At 33.2% G+C, this 18458-nt stretch overlaps 2 protein-coding genes across 2 annotated transcripts; both read right to left on the bottom strand.

Moving 5' to 3' along the window:
* Nucleotides 1-359: 359 nt before the first annotated feature.
* On the bottom strand, nt 360-5546 carry LOC141724942 (large ribosomal subunit protein uL15c-like). The gene is made up of 4 exons (XM_074527268.1): nt 5390-5546; nt 4698-5064; nt 1778-1929; nt 360-692 (listed from the first exon to the last, which is right to left on the bottom strand). Exons 1-4 carry the CDS (start codon nt 5453-5455, stop codon nt 471-473), a joined length of 807 nt encoding a protein of 268 aa, XP_074383369.1. The 5' UTR covers nt 5456-5546; the 3' UTR covers nt 360-470.
* A 1154-nt stretch (nt 5547-6700) lies between these two features.
* On the bottom strand, nt 6701-10941 carry LOC141724941 (caffeoylshikimate esterase). Its single transcript, XM_074527267.1, has 8 exons — nt 10546-10941; nt 10390-10419; nt 9530-9659; nt 9264-9410; nt 8852-8982; nt 8124-8261; nt 7162-7260; nt 6701-7055 (listed from the first exon to the last, which is right to left on the bottom strand). Exons 1-8 carry the CDS (start codon nt 10792-10794, stop codon nt 6837-6839), a joined length of 1143 nt encoding a protein of 380 aa, XP_074383368.1. The 5' UTR covers nt 10795-10941; the 3' UTR covers nt 6701-6836.
* Between the last annotated feature and the right edge of the window lie 7517 nt (nt 10942-18458).

The following is an 18458-nucleotide window of genomic DNA, read 5'->3' as shown; positions in this document are numbered from 1 at the left end:
TAAATTTAATAATTTAATAATTATAAAGATATAAAATTTTAAGGAAAAAAAATACGACAACTAAAATAAAAAAATTATTATTAATAAAATAAGTTTTAGTAACTAAATAGAGTTAGAGATGTTATTTTATGATTTTTTTTAAAAAATAAATTAATTTAATTCAATATTAAAAATTCATATAAAATATTTATAGGATAAAACTAGTACATATAAATCAGTAAGAGTTGTTAATACTTGTCGATTGTGCATTACTGGTATCGAAATTACCCTAAAGTGGCCCTAGTGTAGCATCATCCAGGGTCACCAACAGCGTAACAATACCTTATTCAACAGACCCTGCCATATTCGAGAAAGCAAACTAACACATAATATATATTTATAATCTCGCTAGAAAACTGAAGTTTCTTGAAATGTCAAAGATTTGATGCTTTACATGTCTTCATAAATTGAATACCAATGAATGGTGTGAATCAGGCAGAAGCGGGTTCGGACCACTCAGGTGAAGCTCTTTTCTTTGCAAAGTATTCTTCTGCGCGGGCAAGGTTGTTAGACACTGATGGCTTCACCCACTTCTTTCGTCCAGGTAATGTGGTCAATGAGCAACCAACTGCTTCCAGCTTCTCCTTTGCTGCAGTTGAAAAGGCTCGGGCCTTGAAATTCAGCTTTACACTTAGGTCCCCGTCACCTAGAATCTGATACCACAAGATATTTAAGCAGTTACCAACCCACAAAAAGTATGAAATATACTTATGAACAGCCACAAATTCCAATGAACCATGACTTCAAACCCAACAGAAACTTGGATCAACATCTATTGTACTCTCTCAAAATTTGAACTTTATAAACTCAGTCATCCAAACTGATTTTTTCATAATTTATCACAAAGTTGTATAATTTTTAATCTTATTGATACTCTTCCTTATCTACGGGGAAAAGGACTTCTAACAGCAAGAAAACACATTATTACCCATCCACTGTATAATTTGAGCTTTAAAAATTATAGAAAACAAAATTCTAATAAAGAGGAAGAACAATTTTTTAAAAGTATGAAAAACGTATTATTGATACTACAAACCAAACATTATGTCTTAACATATCGATTTCTGGTTGAGTTGCAGCATTATACTTCTATTACACACACAGTGAGAGCTCAGAGCTGTCTGATACTTTAGCTGACAAATGGCAGGTTGTATGACGATTACAACGTTCATATGAAAGCTAACTCGGAAAGATCTGAGAATAAAAATATTAGCATGGTACTACAAATGACATTGTACCTTTTCTTCTTTTTTATTTATTTAACAATGACAAATGCCTGTCCATCCTAACACAGAAATAGTTTGTGACAGATCCCTTGCCTTACAATGAGATAAAGTTAAGCCACAAATAATTTACCCAGACCATGCACCTTTTTAAGTTTGTGATACACGGTTTATTCTACAGAGTATAACGAAGGTGGTAAAAGAAACCTACCGCTCAAGGGTCTTTAAGACTTACTGTGTAGCATGATAATAAATAGTTGATATTCCCATTGTTTGAAAAAATAACAGAAAAAGATGCACTTGACAACTAGGCAGTCCTTAAGAAGACTTGTTGAACCAAGGCATGAGACAAATATATAACTATCCATAAATCTTGTTAAAATTTCAATGTCAGTAGGAAATAAAGGTTCAAGTTCAAGTTAGCTGCAATTATCTGATATATTGGTTAGCTTAATTAGACGGTTTCCATTAAATATAAAATTTAAATGCTATTCCGGATGTGTTTAGAACATTACCTTTAAGGGAAGTCTTCTTTCTCTCCCTGATGGGTTGATTAGACCTTTACTTTTTAGTGATTCCAGTGACACCTCATCCCCCTCCTGGAATCCTGCAGCTGCTATATCTTTCAAATTCACTGGAAGATATTTTGGTATCCCCGCACGCATACCTTAATTAATTTTAAAAAAAATCAAATTACTTAGCAGATGAGTAAAACACAGCATTGAGACGGGAGAGGATAACTCTATGATGCTACAAGAACATATGAAATTTTAACTTTAAAATATTTGTAATATTGATAAATGAAATTATCTAAGGGAAAAGACAATTACCACCAAAGTCGCCATCACGGAAATATCTTAGGGGAATTGGTATAACCAAGTCTGACATAGCAGAAAGGGGAAACCATCTCTAAACTCTGAAAAATGAAATCTTTTAAATGCACCGTGGCTGCAGGGAAATTGAATACACAAAACACAGGGCTCTATGACTAAATCTCGCTCCAGTCTTATGAGTTCCAAAATTAATGAACCAAATGAATCTATAGCCTTTATTGAAAAGCAAAACCTTTTTAATAGTACTTCAGTATCAAATTTGGTTTCACCCCTAAATTCTTATTTCTCCTAAAATTCTCAAATATCTTTCCATGAAATAATTAAAATTGTTAGATTCATATTATCTTACTTGTTAAGACGTAAAGACGAGGTTATACGACACTCTGCCGCCTAACTGCCTAGGGCGCTCGCTTAGATGATCATTAGGCGGATTATACGGTTACTATATAAAATTGGATTTATTATATATGTAAATACATTTTATATGTTATAATAAAATAGAGTAATAATAATTATATTTTAAAAAGTGAAATTCTATAGATAAAAGAAAATAAGTCCGATGCATACAAATCACGCAACTACTTTAGCTAAACTAGATAAAATCATCGAGGTCAGGGAGGTTTTTTTCCCGGGCTTTCTTTGTCTTGAACTTGGTATTTCACCATAATCATTTTCAGTATCTTCATCATCGTTGTAAAAGAGTAAAAGAAAAGAAAAGAGAATAAGAAGAAGAAAAGAAAAGAACAGAATAACATACATATATGTGTAGAAGAACATACATATATACAAATATGTATGTATATATATGTATGTATGATTAGGGTTAAGTAGGGACAGCTGTAGCAAGCGAGTCATCTTATAACTTAAATATATGAAACTGGGTTCGACTGTGCCTCAAATAGAATGGGCTGGACTCGGACAAAATCGGCCCAGGTCAAAATAAGACCGCATAGGCGGATTTGGACGGATTAGGAGGTCGCCTAGCCACCTAGACTACCCTAGGCCTACCCACTAAAAAGGAAGACGGGTCGAACGTGTACCCATTTTTTACTGCCTAGTTGCCTAGGCGACGCATTAATAACTATGCATATTATTATTGCAATTCTTTTATTATAATCCTACCAAGTTGCACAACTAACGTATCTATCATAATCAAGTACATTTTATTTTCTTAATTTTCTAAAAATAACCTTAAATAAATAATTTAAATAATTAAAACACCCTTTATTAATATGCAAAATCCCTTTTTAATAATACTTTGATACCAAATTTGGTTTTACCCCTATTTTTCTCAATAATTCTATGTTATTTTTTAATAAAACAATACAACTGTTGGAATCCTATTTTAAATTGCAATTGCAATTCTTTTATTATAACCCTACTAAGTTTCACAAATAATGTAATACTATAGATTTATAATATATAAGTTATTATTTTATAAAGTACTTATTTGACATTCTTAATACTTGAATTTTATATTTGATAATAATGTTGATGTAATTCTTTAATGGGTGATGGCCCAAAATACCCCAAATTAATTAAAGAGTGTCCTAAATACCTTAAATTAAATATATGGCCCGAATTGCCTACCTGATGCGGGAAATCGTACAACATAATCTGCGGATATGATTATATCGTGCAACGTATTTCATACATTGCAGGCTATGTTAGTCGGACTAGGAGAAGGAGTATCGGACACAACACACGTCTGAGCCAGACTTAGGGACATGGTGATTCTATTCTGTTTTTTGACACATTTACTTGGAAGCTACATAATTTTTTAAATAGCAGGTATAAAAGATGAATGTCGTGGCAAAATTACCCAATAAAACTCACACTTAATGTCATTTTGCAAAAGACTTTGCAAATTAGGCTTCTCTTCTCCCTTCTCTGTTCTCATCCATCTTTCTTCTCATATTATAATTTATTTTATATTTTGCATCCTACATCATACTTGATACTTTAGTTGGTCAGTTTGGCATGTTTCAGTCAAAGAATCTGACACGGAACAAGTGTTGTCTCCGGCAGGTAGGAGTAGGACAGTCGAAACTGTATAGTGGATAGTCGAACTAACATAGGATGCACAATACTTGTCACATACTCAACGTAGAAGCTGTTTAGAACATACTATAAGGCAATAATTATTGCTCTTATAGACAAAATTGCAGAACAATTTTTTTGTTCTAAATAGGAAGGAAAAAATATGATGCTCCTAAGATAGTGCCACCAGCACATCAATACAAACAATTTAAGTATAACTAATGACAAAATGTTTTCTTAGTATTTAGTAGGGGATGATAGTGTTGTCATCCAAGGAAGTCAAGACAAGATAAATGGTAAGCACAAAGCGAACAATTTTTTCAGACACTTACACTGCAAAGGTCTATACTCTATATGGACCTATCTTCTAGCCTATATACATTTTGGAATAAAATTAATAAACAGCCAAATAAAAAACAGATTTCAGCCATACACTACATATTATTCTCATAGAGTATGGTATGCATACACAGACTACCATAATTTAAATTTTCGAACAATCGTCTTATATAAAAATCACAACTTTCACTTGATTAGATAACAAAAGGATTAATTTAATTACCTCCAGCAATACCCCTCAATTTAGGTAAGCGACGATAAAGCGGCATTTGCCCTCCTTCAAAACCCCTCATAATACCTGGCCCGGACCTCGATTTCTGCCCTCTCATCCCAAACCCACAACTCCCCCCTTGTCCAGCAGCATGACCTCTTCCCTTTCTTTTTGCTTTCTTTCTCGACCCGGGTTGAGGACCAAGATTATCAAGCCTAAGCCTAGGACTAATAACTGAAGTTGAAGCAGTAATAGGTGATGAAGATGAGGCTTGGTTAAGCACAATTAGTGGTTTTCTTGATGAACAGCCTTTATGGGTCGAATTTAATTTAAAAGATACGAATTGGGTTGTGCTTGCCTTGAGATTACTCGCATTTCCCTAATTAAATGTACCCCAAATTTAATCAGTGCGAGATTATTTAAGAAAGTAAATTTATGTACTTCACTAAGAAAACACACACACAAACAGAGTAATTTATGTACTTCATTAACAAAACACACACACAGAGTAATTTATGTACTTTACTAACAATCCAGAGAGAGAGAGAGTAATTTCCGTACTTTACTAACAATACAGAGAGAGAGAGATTTATGTACTTTACTAATAATATATATATATATATATATATATAGAGAGAGAGAGAGAGAGAGAGAGGGAGGGAGAGAAGAGAGGGAGAGGGAGAGCGAGAAAGAGGGGGGGGTACCTTGAATGAAGCAGAAAGTTGAAGTGATGAAGTTGCAGTTGAAGAGAGAGTGAGAAGAGAAGCCATGGCTCAAACTTCGAATTACCGAACGGATATGGTTTGATTTGCAGTTGCTGCTTACTGTAGTCGCGAGCTGTGCTTGAGAGTGCAGGTATATTCATGTTATATAATTTGAAAGAGGATCATAAATAAAAAATCAGAGTGGCGCAGCGGAAGCGTGGTGGGCCCATAACCCACAGGTCCCAGGATCGAAACCTGGCTCTGATATTTTTTTGTGCAGTAATTGTCTCCACAGTCCAATGCTTTCCTTTTCTTCTATTTTGCAGAGTGCTTTGCCTGCTAAATTTATTACTATTACTACATGTAATGCACCTGCTCTTTCTCATTTTATATCTTTTAATAGAAAAAAGAGTTATCAACTTGAAAATAAAATAATATTTGTTTCTAAACTTCTGTTAATGGACTCTTTGGGCCAGCAGTTTCTACATCCTACGTGGATCGGGTTTGGATCGTATCGGCCCAAATCCATATCCATATCCATTTATTTTTTCAGATTCGGATTCGAATCGGATCGGCTTCGGATTTTTTATAAGCCGATCCATATTCAGATTCGTTCGGATCACGGATTTCGGATCAGATATCCGCTCCAATTATATATATTTATTTTTCTAACTTAACTTATTACAAAATTTATTTAAAAATTTACAAACTAAAATATTAAAATACAAGTAAAATACAACGAAATTCAAAAATAAATTACAAACTAAAATTCGCTTTTTGAAATACACATACCGAGTTGCACAATATTTTAATGTTAACTATGAAAAAATTGATGTTGCGAAATGGAAGTGTTTTATGAATTCAGATTTTGGGATATGCGGCTCTAAAAGATAAAAGAACTAGTAGAAATGAGGTTGTAGAAATGGACTGTACGCTTGAGACCGAACCGAACGAAATATAAATAATGGAACTTAACTCGAGGATAATAGGTTTAAAATTAGAATTATTAAAAAAAAATTATTTTTATTATATATATAACTAGATCGGGTTATTAACGAATCGGATCGGCCTAAATCCATATCCGCTCCATTTATAATCGGATATTTCTTATCGGATCGGATCCCAGATCGGATTTTTAATAGGTGGATCCATATCCGCTAAAATGGCCTCGGATCGGATCAGATTTTCGCTCCATTGACATGCCTAATCCTACCTAGTACAATGATTGCATTATTGGCAGTAAGAAAGTATTACCCTTCAGACAAAATGACTCCGGAGCTATGAATAAAATTGACGTTGTGCCACAAAATATCATAGTGAAAATTAAATGCCAAGAATAAAGTTTTTAAAGAAAACAAATTCAGTAGCCTAACTGCAATTAGTTCTTGTCTTATAAATGATGATATATAAAAGCCTGTTATCGAGATAAAAGGCTACAATTGAACTCCTAGTGAGGAGAACACCGAGAATCAAGCCAGGAGATAATGTCATTAATTACAGTGAAAATTCTGTCGTCCGGTTCGCCTTCCAGAATGCAATGATATCCCCCTTCATAGAGCTTTAATGTCTTGTCTTTGCTAGAAGCATTCTCGTAAAGAAATTGGCTCACCATGGGATCTGTTACTTTATCATCAGCTCCATGAAGAATAAGCATTGGTAAAGAGATCTGCAGGATCTCTTGTAACTGTTAGCTTCTCTCCAAAAAACTCCAATACCAAGTCTGCCCACTATTATCATATACTAATAAACAAAAATCTTAATGTACTACAGACCTTATTCAGTTGAGATTCAATATAATTTGTGGCCTTTAGAAGCTCCACGGCAGTCTTTAACCGTGTCTGGTCATTGTAGCAAATTACATTATAAGAAGCCTGAAATAGAAGTGGGGTCAAATTTCAAGAGTATAATTGCGATAGGCAGAAACAATAATACAGCTGAATTTATGTAAATCAGAAATTAAAAAGATGTTTCTCCATGGCAATGGTCAGCTACTATAGGCCTATCGGGCGCATGAAACTGCAATGTGCAGTGAAATAATAGGTAGTCAAGTCTTTAGAGAAAACTGAATAAACTAAGGTGAATGTAAAAGGAACATGACATTAACAAGCAGTACAAACATATAGATTTAAACAGTGACAGTTCAAAATTTAAGAGCAGTAACTCTATAATCTTTGAATGAAGAATAATGCATCAAGGACAATGTCATCCAATTCAACAAGTATTTTTTTTTAAAAAAAAAAACTTAATAAAATCTATCAATTTACCTAATGACATGGGGCTACAGATATCTAATTCTGTAAAACAACGTTAAGCCATAAGCTACAGTAATATACAACTTGAATTTTCTCTCGAAAACGAGATAAAACTTGATTTCCTTTCCTTGCTCAGTAACGTAAATGAATTTACATTAAGCTCCCCTGTTGCAGCTTACAGTCCATGTAGACACGGAACACCATGAAATTTTAAAGATAACAAAAGCTATAAAAAACAGGACAACTTACAGAATCTACTTCATATCAATACTGTCCATCAAAAATATCATGGAATCTACTTCATATCTATATTAGCAAACTACTTAACTTGATTAGCAAGTTTAAAGGTTACTTAACTTCTGTAAAATAATTCAATTAGAAAAAAAGATTATATAAACACTTCTGTTGGCCATTTTTCTGTTCAAGGCACTATGGCTTTAGCCAATTTCATTTAAAGTTTGGAAAGTACAGTATGATCACACCTGTTTCCTTTTCTTCAAGTCTCTAATCGCAAGCTCAGCTAAATCTTTCTGGGGTACTAGCTTAGCTTTCGGCAAAACTCTAGAGAGCATGATTAGGGCCTTGGCAAGTGGTTCTGGAGGTCTCATGTCCTCTGCAATCTTGGCGGAAACTCAATGTCAGGAAATTTTGTTAAAGAATATAGGGATCTGTAATAGCTGAAAAAATCGTTAAAATATGCATTTTTTTAACTCTACAGATTTATACACGAGGCAAAGCATCCATCTCATTCACTGACAATGTACTGAAAGTTGACAGTCACCATTTATTTACAATCAGATAATTGATGCAGAACAACCAAGTGATAGTTATTGTTTATTATGTCAAATGTAAAAGAATACAGTAAGTGCAATATTCAGTTCAACATTAACTTGAAAAGGCTAAACCAATGAAAGGTTTGATCAACAGTACATATCTATCATTCATATCTGGAACTATTCTGGCAAAATCAGATAACATATCCAACTCTATGAAGATGAAGTAGGAACATATCAGGTCAAATGCCGGACTCGTGAGTCTAAAAGCAAAAATTAGAAGTGGATTTCCAAACAAATCCAAGGTTTAGATATTTGATGTTGTGAGTAGAAACTTTCACATATCGATCTGAAAGTTTAGGGTGATTATCTTAGAAAGGTCAATAATGAATTTCTAGCAATGAACATCAATAACTTATCGTTAAATATCAGTTTACCTTACACATTGGAGCTACAAGTACTACCCCATCCCATTCACGTGGCTCCTTCAGATGAACTTTGATAGCAACTGCACCACCCATGGACTGACCCAATAAAAAGCGAGGTACACCTCTTACTTCAGGCCTTCCTATCAATTATAATTAAAAGAATTACCAAACCATACCAGCCAAATGACTTGCTAACCTATATAGTACTAATACTTAAGAAAGTAGAAAATTCACAACATTAACAAGGAAGCTTTTGCAATTCATGCTTTTAAAATGGACAAAGGGATATCAATTTATAGTCAAGTTTACAAAGGCAACCATTGCCAATGTGAGACTTCCGTCTAGCATGGAGGCGTAATAGTAGTAGGGCTGATGGTAAAGGAGCACCTTGTTCAGGGAACTGGGTTCACATATGGCGCACCTTTAATTATCGTATATTGTTCAATCACATTGTCAACTATATCGTCAAAGCTGGAGATATAACCATGTAATCCTTCTGAAAGACCAAAACCAGGATGATCGATTGCATAAACACCATATCCAGAAGCAGCAATTTGCTTGGCGATACCTAAAACACACAATTTACATGTAAAATAATAGTATAAATGGACATAAATTAATGCCTGCGTTTGACCAAGACCCATTGCAAAAATCAAAATCAAAATATCAACAAACACTATCACAAACCTTCAAAGAAAAAAGTGCAAGTATCACCATATCCATGACAGAAACAAAGAGCAGCTTTGATCCGGACACCAGGTTTAGGCAACCAACTTTTACAGAAAATTTCTTGATGTTTTGAGTTCAACTCATACCACTACATATCCAATTAATTTAATGTGTAAATGTGCGTAACAATGAAAAAAATTCAATCTCCAAGAACTGCATTGTGATATTACCTATAACTATAAGCAACTAACTAAAATCAAGAATATTTTGGCTAGAGAGCTAAACACTGAAAACCAAAAGATTCTTGGACCTTTGTAGAACATAATGATTACTTTATTGGCATGAATGGTAAGTATATTAACAAATAACATATATACTAGTTTTTATCTATAAACCATTTTAGCCTGCAAGTCTAGCAACAATGAATCTTATAAATATTATAATGTATTTCAGTTCACATATGTAAATATTATTAGTCAATCATTTATAGGACAGTTTCGTAATCATACGATAATCTCATTTTCAAATTCAGAGGATATTTTATTTATTTAATCTTAAAGGGTTAGTTTGCTAAATGGTATTCAGTGGAACATGACTATACATTATATTATATATATGAATATAAAGTAACATTCCACTACCACCTCTCTTAGCCTAAAAACTTTAAGCACCTCCGAAATGCACCCCTTGAAAATATAGTTAACATTCATCATATATTTTAAGTTTCTGACAAACTAATTTAGTTTCAGACTTTACGAATCACGAGCCTTAAATTCATTAAAATGCACTAAAAATTAGTAATACATATGATTCAGTGTTTGTAAGCTAAGATAGATTGTATTCGAAACAAGCATCGTGAAGGGGGGGGCTTACTTTACCTCTTCAGTTCTAATCCCAGGAGGAGCCATCTGTCCAGCAGTTGACAATAACATTGAAACACATTTAACTAAGTTAGCAATCAGTATTTAAATTTAAATTAAATTTGGTAGCTCCAATATAAAAAAAAAACACACACACATATCATAAAAAAGAACCTGAAATAAACAGTGATCCAAGTTGAGTTGAATCTGAGTGAAAGCAGAACGAACAAGTCGACGAGCAGGCGCGAAGTCCAAGTTCTGAGAAGCTATTTTATTGAGCTCGTCACTCAAGCCAAGGATCACGGGCTTTTTCTTGGCCATGATGATCAAATTGTTTGGTTTTGGATCGGATTTTGGCCCACTAGTTCCGATCCGAGGAAAATGACGGTGTTGCCGGAGAGTTTGGTTTAAACAACGGTCCATTAAAAAGATAGTTAGACTAAACAGAGAACAAGACAATGGGGGAGAATCTAGATCGGTCAACTGTTTACAACATAAAAACTGCGCTGTAATTAGAAATGATGGTGACTTATAATAGAATGTTGTACTAGATCCTCATTTTATCAACATATATTTTAACCCATTCTTTTTGTCAAACTTATACTCCTATCTTTTACGTATCATATTTTGTTTTGGACCAGACGACCATGCCAATATGGATTGCAACTTTCATTCTCGCGACCAAGTTCATGTAAGCGTGATCGGTCGGTCCAACCCAATTTTTTATAAATGACAAATGAGTTGGGCGAAGTTAAAATATACTGTTAAAATATACTCCATTTGTCTCACTGAATTTTTTGAATCGTATTTTAATATTTTCATAAATCATGATTTTTTAAATAATTTTAAATATTTTTTCTTTAAATAAAAATATAATAATTATATATAAAAAAATTCTAAAAATAAATTATGAAATTATATTTTTTTACAGTAATTTTAAAATGCGTGTTAAACATAGAATTAGTGAGACGGAGGGGAGTATAAATAAAGTAATTGAAGGGAAGTGCAACAATAGGAGGCGAATCTACTAATGTTCATGCTATAAAGAGAGTATAGACAAAAGTGTTGAATTTATTTTGAATTGAAATATTGAATTTAGTTAATTTTATATTATACAGTTGATAGATTCATAAATGTAATGAGTTAAACGTCTAGAAAAAAAGTGCAAAGAAATGAACACATCATACGAGTATAATTTTTTATTAATATGATTTATAGTTTTAGAAACAATTTTTTAAATAAATTTTGGGCCGAATAAGAGTTGAATCCAAAACCTAAAAAAATAAAAAATAAATTTTTAAACACTTAGCTTATCGTGCTCCGGTATGAGTATTAATGGACATGGAGATAGTTCCCTTTTTTGCAATAGTATGCAATTTAATCTTAATTTATACGAATGTGTCTAAGCACTGGGATATTCATGATCCAATTTTTATGTACTTAATTGACTTTGTTAAGTGATTATGTTAAGTTTTAGTGGTTTAAATTTATCATTTTTTATCATTTTCATTAGATTTTTTCTTTTTTATATTATGTGCTGGAAATTAAAATTTTAATCATATAATTTCTAATTTATCATCATGTAATTATAAATAAAATTAAATATAACTCAAACTATGAAAAATTTATTAACACTATAAGAACACTTTAACTTTTTTAGTCGGGGCATGTTTATACATATTTATATCTTAATTTTTTAATAAAAAATTATGTATTTTTTTATTCTGTAGGGCACGTGTCCCGTTGATTATTGCATAAATCAGCCCTTTTGTCTAGGTGTGTGTCATTGGCATACTATAATAATAATTTTTATAAGTATTGATTTTATCGATGAAATTGTGTGTATACGTACGGCCATCACAATTATTTTCTATGAATCAAATAATTTTTGTTGATAAGAATTTTTTATGCAATATATCATAATAATGAAAATGAAATAACTTAAAATTTGTCATATAAGTTGTTATTGTAAATACATGAATAGAGTAGTAAAAAAAATTGTATATGAATATATTTCAAGCATAACTATTTACGGGCATATTTAGCTCGTAGCTTATGGGACTTATCCCTTATACACATGTAATAATTTATCTAATAGTTCTCCGCGACTCAATTTATAAGTATAATTAATGCTTTATTATAAGTTGGTAATAACATATTTTTTTAACTTATTTTATCTTTTTAATTTTTTATAAATTTTAATTTCTAACATATATGTTTTAAGTATTTTTCAAATTTAAGATTCATGTATTAGGTTAATTATATTTAATACTTATTTATTTTTGTTTAATTTAGTAAAAATTTCAGTGATTTATCATTAAATTATCTAAATAATTATATATTTTATAAGTATTTATCTATCTAGTTATCAATTATACTTTGCTTATTCATTTTTAAATTATAAATCTGGGATAATTTTTAAATGAAAGCAGTGGAACTGAACTAGAGCCTCAGTGTGTCCTAGAATTAACTAGGGAAAAGAAAATAATGAAAAATGTGTGATTTTTTTCCTGTTTAAATCTTTCCAAAAGTGAGAATAAGATTTTGGAAATAAATATACAAGAATATTTCTTTCAAATTTTTAAAAATCTTTTCTTTTCTTTCGTAAAAAAGTTTATGAGAGCAAGCTAAAAAAATTAAAATACAACTTTCTTTTATATAAATGTTTCGGAATGTTTCGGGAATACAGTTTACCATATGCTTGATTTGATATTTACTAGTTATGGACGAAACACAAAATTTAATGGATGAATCATATATTTTAGCTGCGCGACCTGAACCCAAAAAAAATTGTTAAATCCGCCTTATTCGAATTTTTAAAAGATAAAAAAATAAGTAATAAGTAGATAAAAATTTACAACTTGCTTATTTTCATTCTTTTTCAAAATTTTGGAGTACAATTATAAGAAGTGAAAATATTTTAATTACTTTTCACCTGTTTTTTTTTTAAATTTAAAAAATTAGGGGTATAGGTTAGGGGTGAACATAAACCGACCAACCCGTTAAAACCAAACCAAATTGACCCTTTTTTGGGTCGAATAACCTGAATCATTCGAAATCGAAAATTGAATGGGTTAATTTTTGATAAACCCGATTAAGTTGTTTGAGTTAGGGTACTATTGGGCTTGCTGAGCAGGCCTAACTCCACATTAGTATGATATTGTCCGTTTTGGGCCGAGCCCGCACGAGTTTGTTATTGGGCACCTCCCAAAAGGTCTCATACTTATGGAGTTGTCTGGCTGCTAATATTCTAGCAAATTTCCCCTCCCACAAACGTTGTGGGACAACTCCTAACAATCTCTCCCTTCACACATCGGGCCCGACACCTGTCAATTCTGCCTCCTTCAGTGTGACCAGGCTCCCCCTCGACCCATACTGAAAGTCCATCTGGCTATCTGCTCCCCCTAGACCCATACTGGAAGGCCCGTCTGCCTTTTCCTTGAGCCCATTCTGAGGCAAGCCCATCTGCCTCTTCCTAGGTCACTTTTGGAGCCCATCTGAGATTATTATGGACCGTTTATAACCTGAAGCTCTGATATAACTTGTTGGGCTTGCTGAGCAGGCCTAAGTCAACATTAATATGATATTGTCCACTTTCGGCCGAGCCCGCACGGGTTTGTTTTTGGGCACCTCTTAAAAGACCTTATACTAATAGAGTTGTCTGGCTGCTAATATTCTAGCAAACTGCCACTCACACAAACGATGTGGGACAACTCCCATGGTTGGGTTAGGGTAGAGAAGATTTTTACTCTTATGTAACCCAAAACCCAATTATATATATATATATATATATAGTGTAACGCCCCCAAATCCGGGGTCAAGGGATTTGGTCGTCACTATGAAATCTCAATCCAAATTAACCTAATTAATCAATAAATAAATGCCAGCGGAAGATATTTAGCAAAAATGACTCCAAACTAATCCAAGATCTTTTAAGGTTACAGTTCTAGAAACAAGAAATCCAAATTCCACCAATAATTTTTCACTTTCTTTTGAAACTCATTTTAACAAAATCCAATTCAAAACTAAACCCACTTGTATAACTTCGAAATGAAGTATATTAGGCCCAAATAAAATACACAACTATAATATAATATAAAAAATTTTACACAATAAAACTTACACTAGTTTGCAAACCCTGGACCAACCACCTTCCAAAAGCTTCTTCTTTGCTTCTTCGAATTACACAGCTAAACAGCGCAAGTTAATCCTCACTGGAGGTTAAATTTAAAAACCGGCAAGTATGAGCGAAAGAAATGCTCAGCAAGTTCATTATAGCATATATATAGGGTCTTTTGATATAAAACTAACATCTGCAATAGCGCAGAATATTTTAAAATCATAATTGCTGAAACAGAAAATTTTAGTTGAGGAACCCCAAAATTGGTTCCTTAATTGTATTCAAAACCATTTTGATATTTTTGAGCGAAATGTTTCAGCAATACTTTGAATCTTGACGAGATTAAAACTCGTAAAATAGTGTTTACGAAAATATCGTAAACAACAATAACATGAAACAATAATTATGGATTGAATCACAAACTTTATTCAAAATTGAACTCTTTAAATTAATACTTATTTTGTTGTCATATCAAATTAGATATTAATACTAACTTTAAGGCTCACAACCTACATGCGCTAAAATAGGGAAGTCAACATCAATCATCTGCATTAATACCACCTTTGATATTTAACAACAACTTAAATATCAACATCAATCAGCAACCGAATCAAAACTGTATTCCACCTTTATTCAAAACCAAAAACAGTTGATAAAACATTCCTTATAAGATTATCAAAAACAATATAATAATTTAGATTGAAACACCGGTATGCTGAAGCATATCCAACTAAACAAATGGGGCACCCAAGGCACATATCGGCCTAATGGTATTATATCCTGTATAATACCTAAATCTCCGCTGGACCACCGCCACGACCTCTTACGCAACCATCCATTCTTAAAACATTTTGTTGAAAGGAGTCATAATACTCGACACCCTTATAAACTTTTATTCGCCCATTAACTTGGGCAGCAAAACCAAAACAACGTCATCTTTCTCAAAATCCAAAATATTTATGAATCCGATAGTTGGATAAGTAAAACACTTGACTATTCTGAACATAGAATAGCATATAAGTGCTTGCATAAACAAAATCATTTATTTCAGCGATATGTAAAACATTTATCTATTTTAAGCTGAGAATAGGGAAAGCAATACTTGCATGATAAAATTTAAAATAAATATCACTTGAACAATAAGTGATGATAGGGATACCTGCCTTTGGTTTTTAGCAGTTAGTCACACTCGCAATAATACAATCCCTCATTTTGACATCTCATGGCATCACCGTCTTTATTCTACTAATCCTTTGGCCTGCTGCTCATGCAGTGTTGCAACCCAATATTCCATACTATTCAACTTTAGTCTTTATCCATTACATCTGGTCCTGATCAACTTGAATGATCCGCATCTATAATTAAAGATACAACTTTAATCGTACAAATGATGATTACTCGACAAACTGCGCGTCAAAACCCTATCGTCTACCCATACGATAGCTCACACATAAAGAAGATAGTCAAACACAAGACCATTGACCCACTTACACACGTATTTCATGTTAGATATATTTGATAATGTCATGGCTAATATGTTTTATGTTTAGCTTTCAGATCTTACTTGAACAGGATAAATCAGTACTTAACTGTTGATCAGTACTTATACTGGAAGTCAGGACTTAAGGATATCAGTACATATGTTATCAGGAGATAATCGTCAGAAGATAGATATCAGAACTTAAGTGCTGAAGGACAATCAGATAAGGACAGTAGCTGATTAAAGGAAAAAAGATCAAGATAAACATAAGAAGAGATATGCATGAAGAAGGAATTCTGTAAAGAATGGAATACTTGGAAGAAAAGATATCTGATTGATATATTTTAGGAAGCAGAATTATATTCCATATCAATTAGCGATTATCTTGTAACTGTGTAGTATATAAACACAGATATAGGGTTTACACTATAAGTGTTATCATTATTAGAGAAGATTATTCATTGTAACCCTAGCAGCTCTCATGATATTTGTTCATCACTGAGAGGTAACAGTTCCATACTGTAACAGAGTTTATTGTTTCAATAAAGTTTGTTTTCTGTTACTTAAGTTCTTAAAGTTCGATTTGAGTGTACTATACACTGTATTCACCCCCTCTACAGTGTGTGTGTGACCTAACAATTGGTATCAGAGCCTATCTGTTAACATACATACAGTTAAAGATCCAAACACAATCATGTCGGACACAGAAACTCCAACTAAGCCTACCAAAACTGAGGAACCACCAAAGACACAAATTCAGAGTCGGTATGAGACCATCAGAGTTCCCATACTGAGACCATCTGAATATCCCATATGGAAGGTAAGGATGACCATGTTCCTGGAAGCAACAGATCCGGAATACCTTGATAGAATCAAGGAAGGCCCTCACAAACCAACCAAACTCGCTGTTGCAGTTGCAGGTGAAGCAGCAAAGACCGTACCAAAGGAGAAGAGTGATTATACTGCTGAAGACATAGCATCAATTGCTAAGGATGCTAAGGTACGACACTTACTGCATAGTGCCATTGATAATGTAATGTCAAACAGGGTAATCAATTGCAAGACTGCTAAGGAGATATGGGATGCTCTGGAAACAAGGTGTCAGGGAACTGACACAATTAAGAAGAACAGGAAGACAATACTCACTCAATAGTATGAACACTTTGCCTCAAAGACTAATGAGTCATTGAATGATTTATATGATAGATTTGTCAAACTTTTGAATGATTTGTCATTGGTTGATAAAGAGTATGATCTTGAAGATTCAAACCTTAAGTTCCTGTTAGCTCTTCCTGAATGCTGGGATTTGAAGGCAACGACAATAAGAGATAACTACAATCTTGATGAAACAACTCTTGACGAAATCTATGGAATGCTCAAGACTCATGAGCTGGAGATGGAACAAAGAAGCAAGAGGAAATGAGGAAAGTCAAGGACAGTTGCTCTTAAGGCTGAAGAAGAATTCCCTAAAGCAGCTTCCTCAAAGAAAGACAAGGGTAAAGCTCTTTTCATAAAGTCTGATACTGAGTCATCAAGTTCTGAGAGTGATGATGACTCAGACTCTGAAAGCTTGCCTGAGACTGATGCTGATGAGGAGATGATGAAGCTGTGTGCTCTTATGGTGAAAGGAATCACAAAGATTGCATACAGGAAGTTCAGGAAGGGAAAGAAGTTTTCCAGGAAAGGCATAAGTTCTGATAAGAAGAATTTCAGAAGATCTAAAGGCAGAGGAGGAAAGTCTGACCGAGGAGATTACACCAATGTTAAATGCTATAACTGTAGTGAGAAAGACCACATATCTCCTGACTGCAAGAAGGTAAAGGGTGACAAAGGCAAGGCTCTTGTCACAAAGCAGAAAAGCTGGACAGACACCTCAGACTCTGAAAGTGAGGAAAACTATGCATTGATGGCAAATGCTGATAAAGAAAGTGCTGAGAGCAGTTCTGAAGCTGCTGAAACAAAGGTACCTCAGACTACTTATGCTTTTCATACTGATGATATTAATGAGTTGAGAAGATATCTTAAAACCATGTTTGTTAGCTATAGAGATCAAACTTTAACATGTGAAAGATTAACTTCTGAAAATCTTGCATTTAAGAAAAGAAATGATTTCTTAGAAAAAGAGTTAGTCATGTTCCATCAAACTCAGAAGGATAGAGATGATGCTTTTTATGTTAGGAATGAAGTGCTAAAATTAAATGAATCTCTAAAAACTGAGTTAGAAAAGGAAAGAGAGATTATCAGGACTTGGACTAACTCTGGCAAAATAACTCAAAATTTGCTAAGTAGTGGAAACTGGAAAGAGGGCTTAGGTTATGGAGAAGATAAGAAAGATAAAGGAACTGAAGAAATTAATTCAGTTGATAAACAAAAGCCAAAGTTAAAACCTGTTAAGTTTGTAACTGTAAAGTCTGAAAATGAAAAATCAGAAGTTACAAAGAAATTAACTTCTGATAAACTAAAACAGGAAAAGACAGCTGAAGTGAA

The sequence above is a fragment of the Apium graveolens genome, chromosome 5, assembly GCF_009905375.1.
Source record: "Apium graveolens cultivar Ventura chromosome 5, ASM990537v1, whole genome shotgun sequence".
NCBI lineage: Eukaryota > Viridiplantae > Streptophyta > Magnoliopsida > Apiales > Apiaceae > Apium > Apium graveolens.
This window is presented reverse-complemented; position numbering and strand designations above follow the sequence as displayed.

What these genes read in the sequence shown, in the direction of transcription:
- LOC141724941 (XM_074527267.1), bottom strand. Translation starts at nt 10,794, where the DNA reads ATGGACCGTTGTTTAAACCAAACTCTCCGGCAACACCGTCATTTTCCT. An exon ending in TGGATCACTGTTTATTTCAG is followed by an intron (nt 10,420 to 10,545) that starts GTTCTTTTTTAT and finishes ACTGCTGGACAG; the next exon opens with ATGGCTCCTCCTGGGATTAG. An exon ending in ACAATATACGATAATTAAAG is followed by an intron (nt 8,983 to 9,263) that starts GTGCGCCATATG and finishes TATAATTGATAG; the next exon opens with GAAGGCCTGAAGTAAGAGGT.
- LOC141724942 (XM_074527268.1), bottom strand. Translation starts at nt 5,455, where the DNA reads ATGGCTTCTCTTCTCACTCTCTCTTCAACTGCAACTTCATCACTTCAA. An exon ending in AACTTTCTGCTTCATTCAAG is followed by an intron (nt 5,065 to 5,389) that starts GTACCCCCCCCT and finishes ACATTTAATTAG; the next exon opens with GGAAATGCGAGTAATCTCAA. An exon ending in AAAGAAGACTTCCCTTAAAG is followed by an intron (nt 693 to 1,777) that starts GTAATGTTCTAA and finishes TTGTGGTATCAG; the next exon opens with ATTCTAGGTGACGGGGACCT.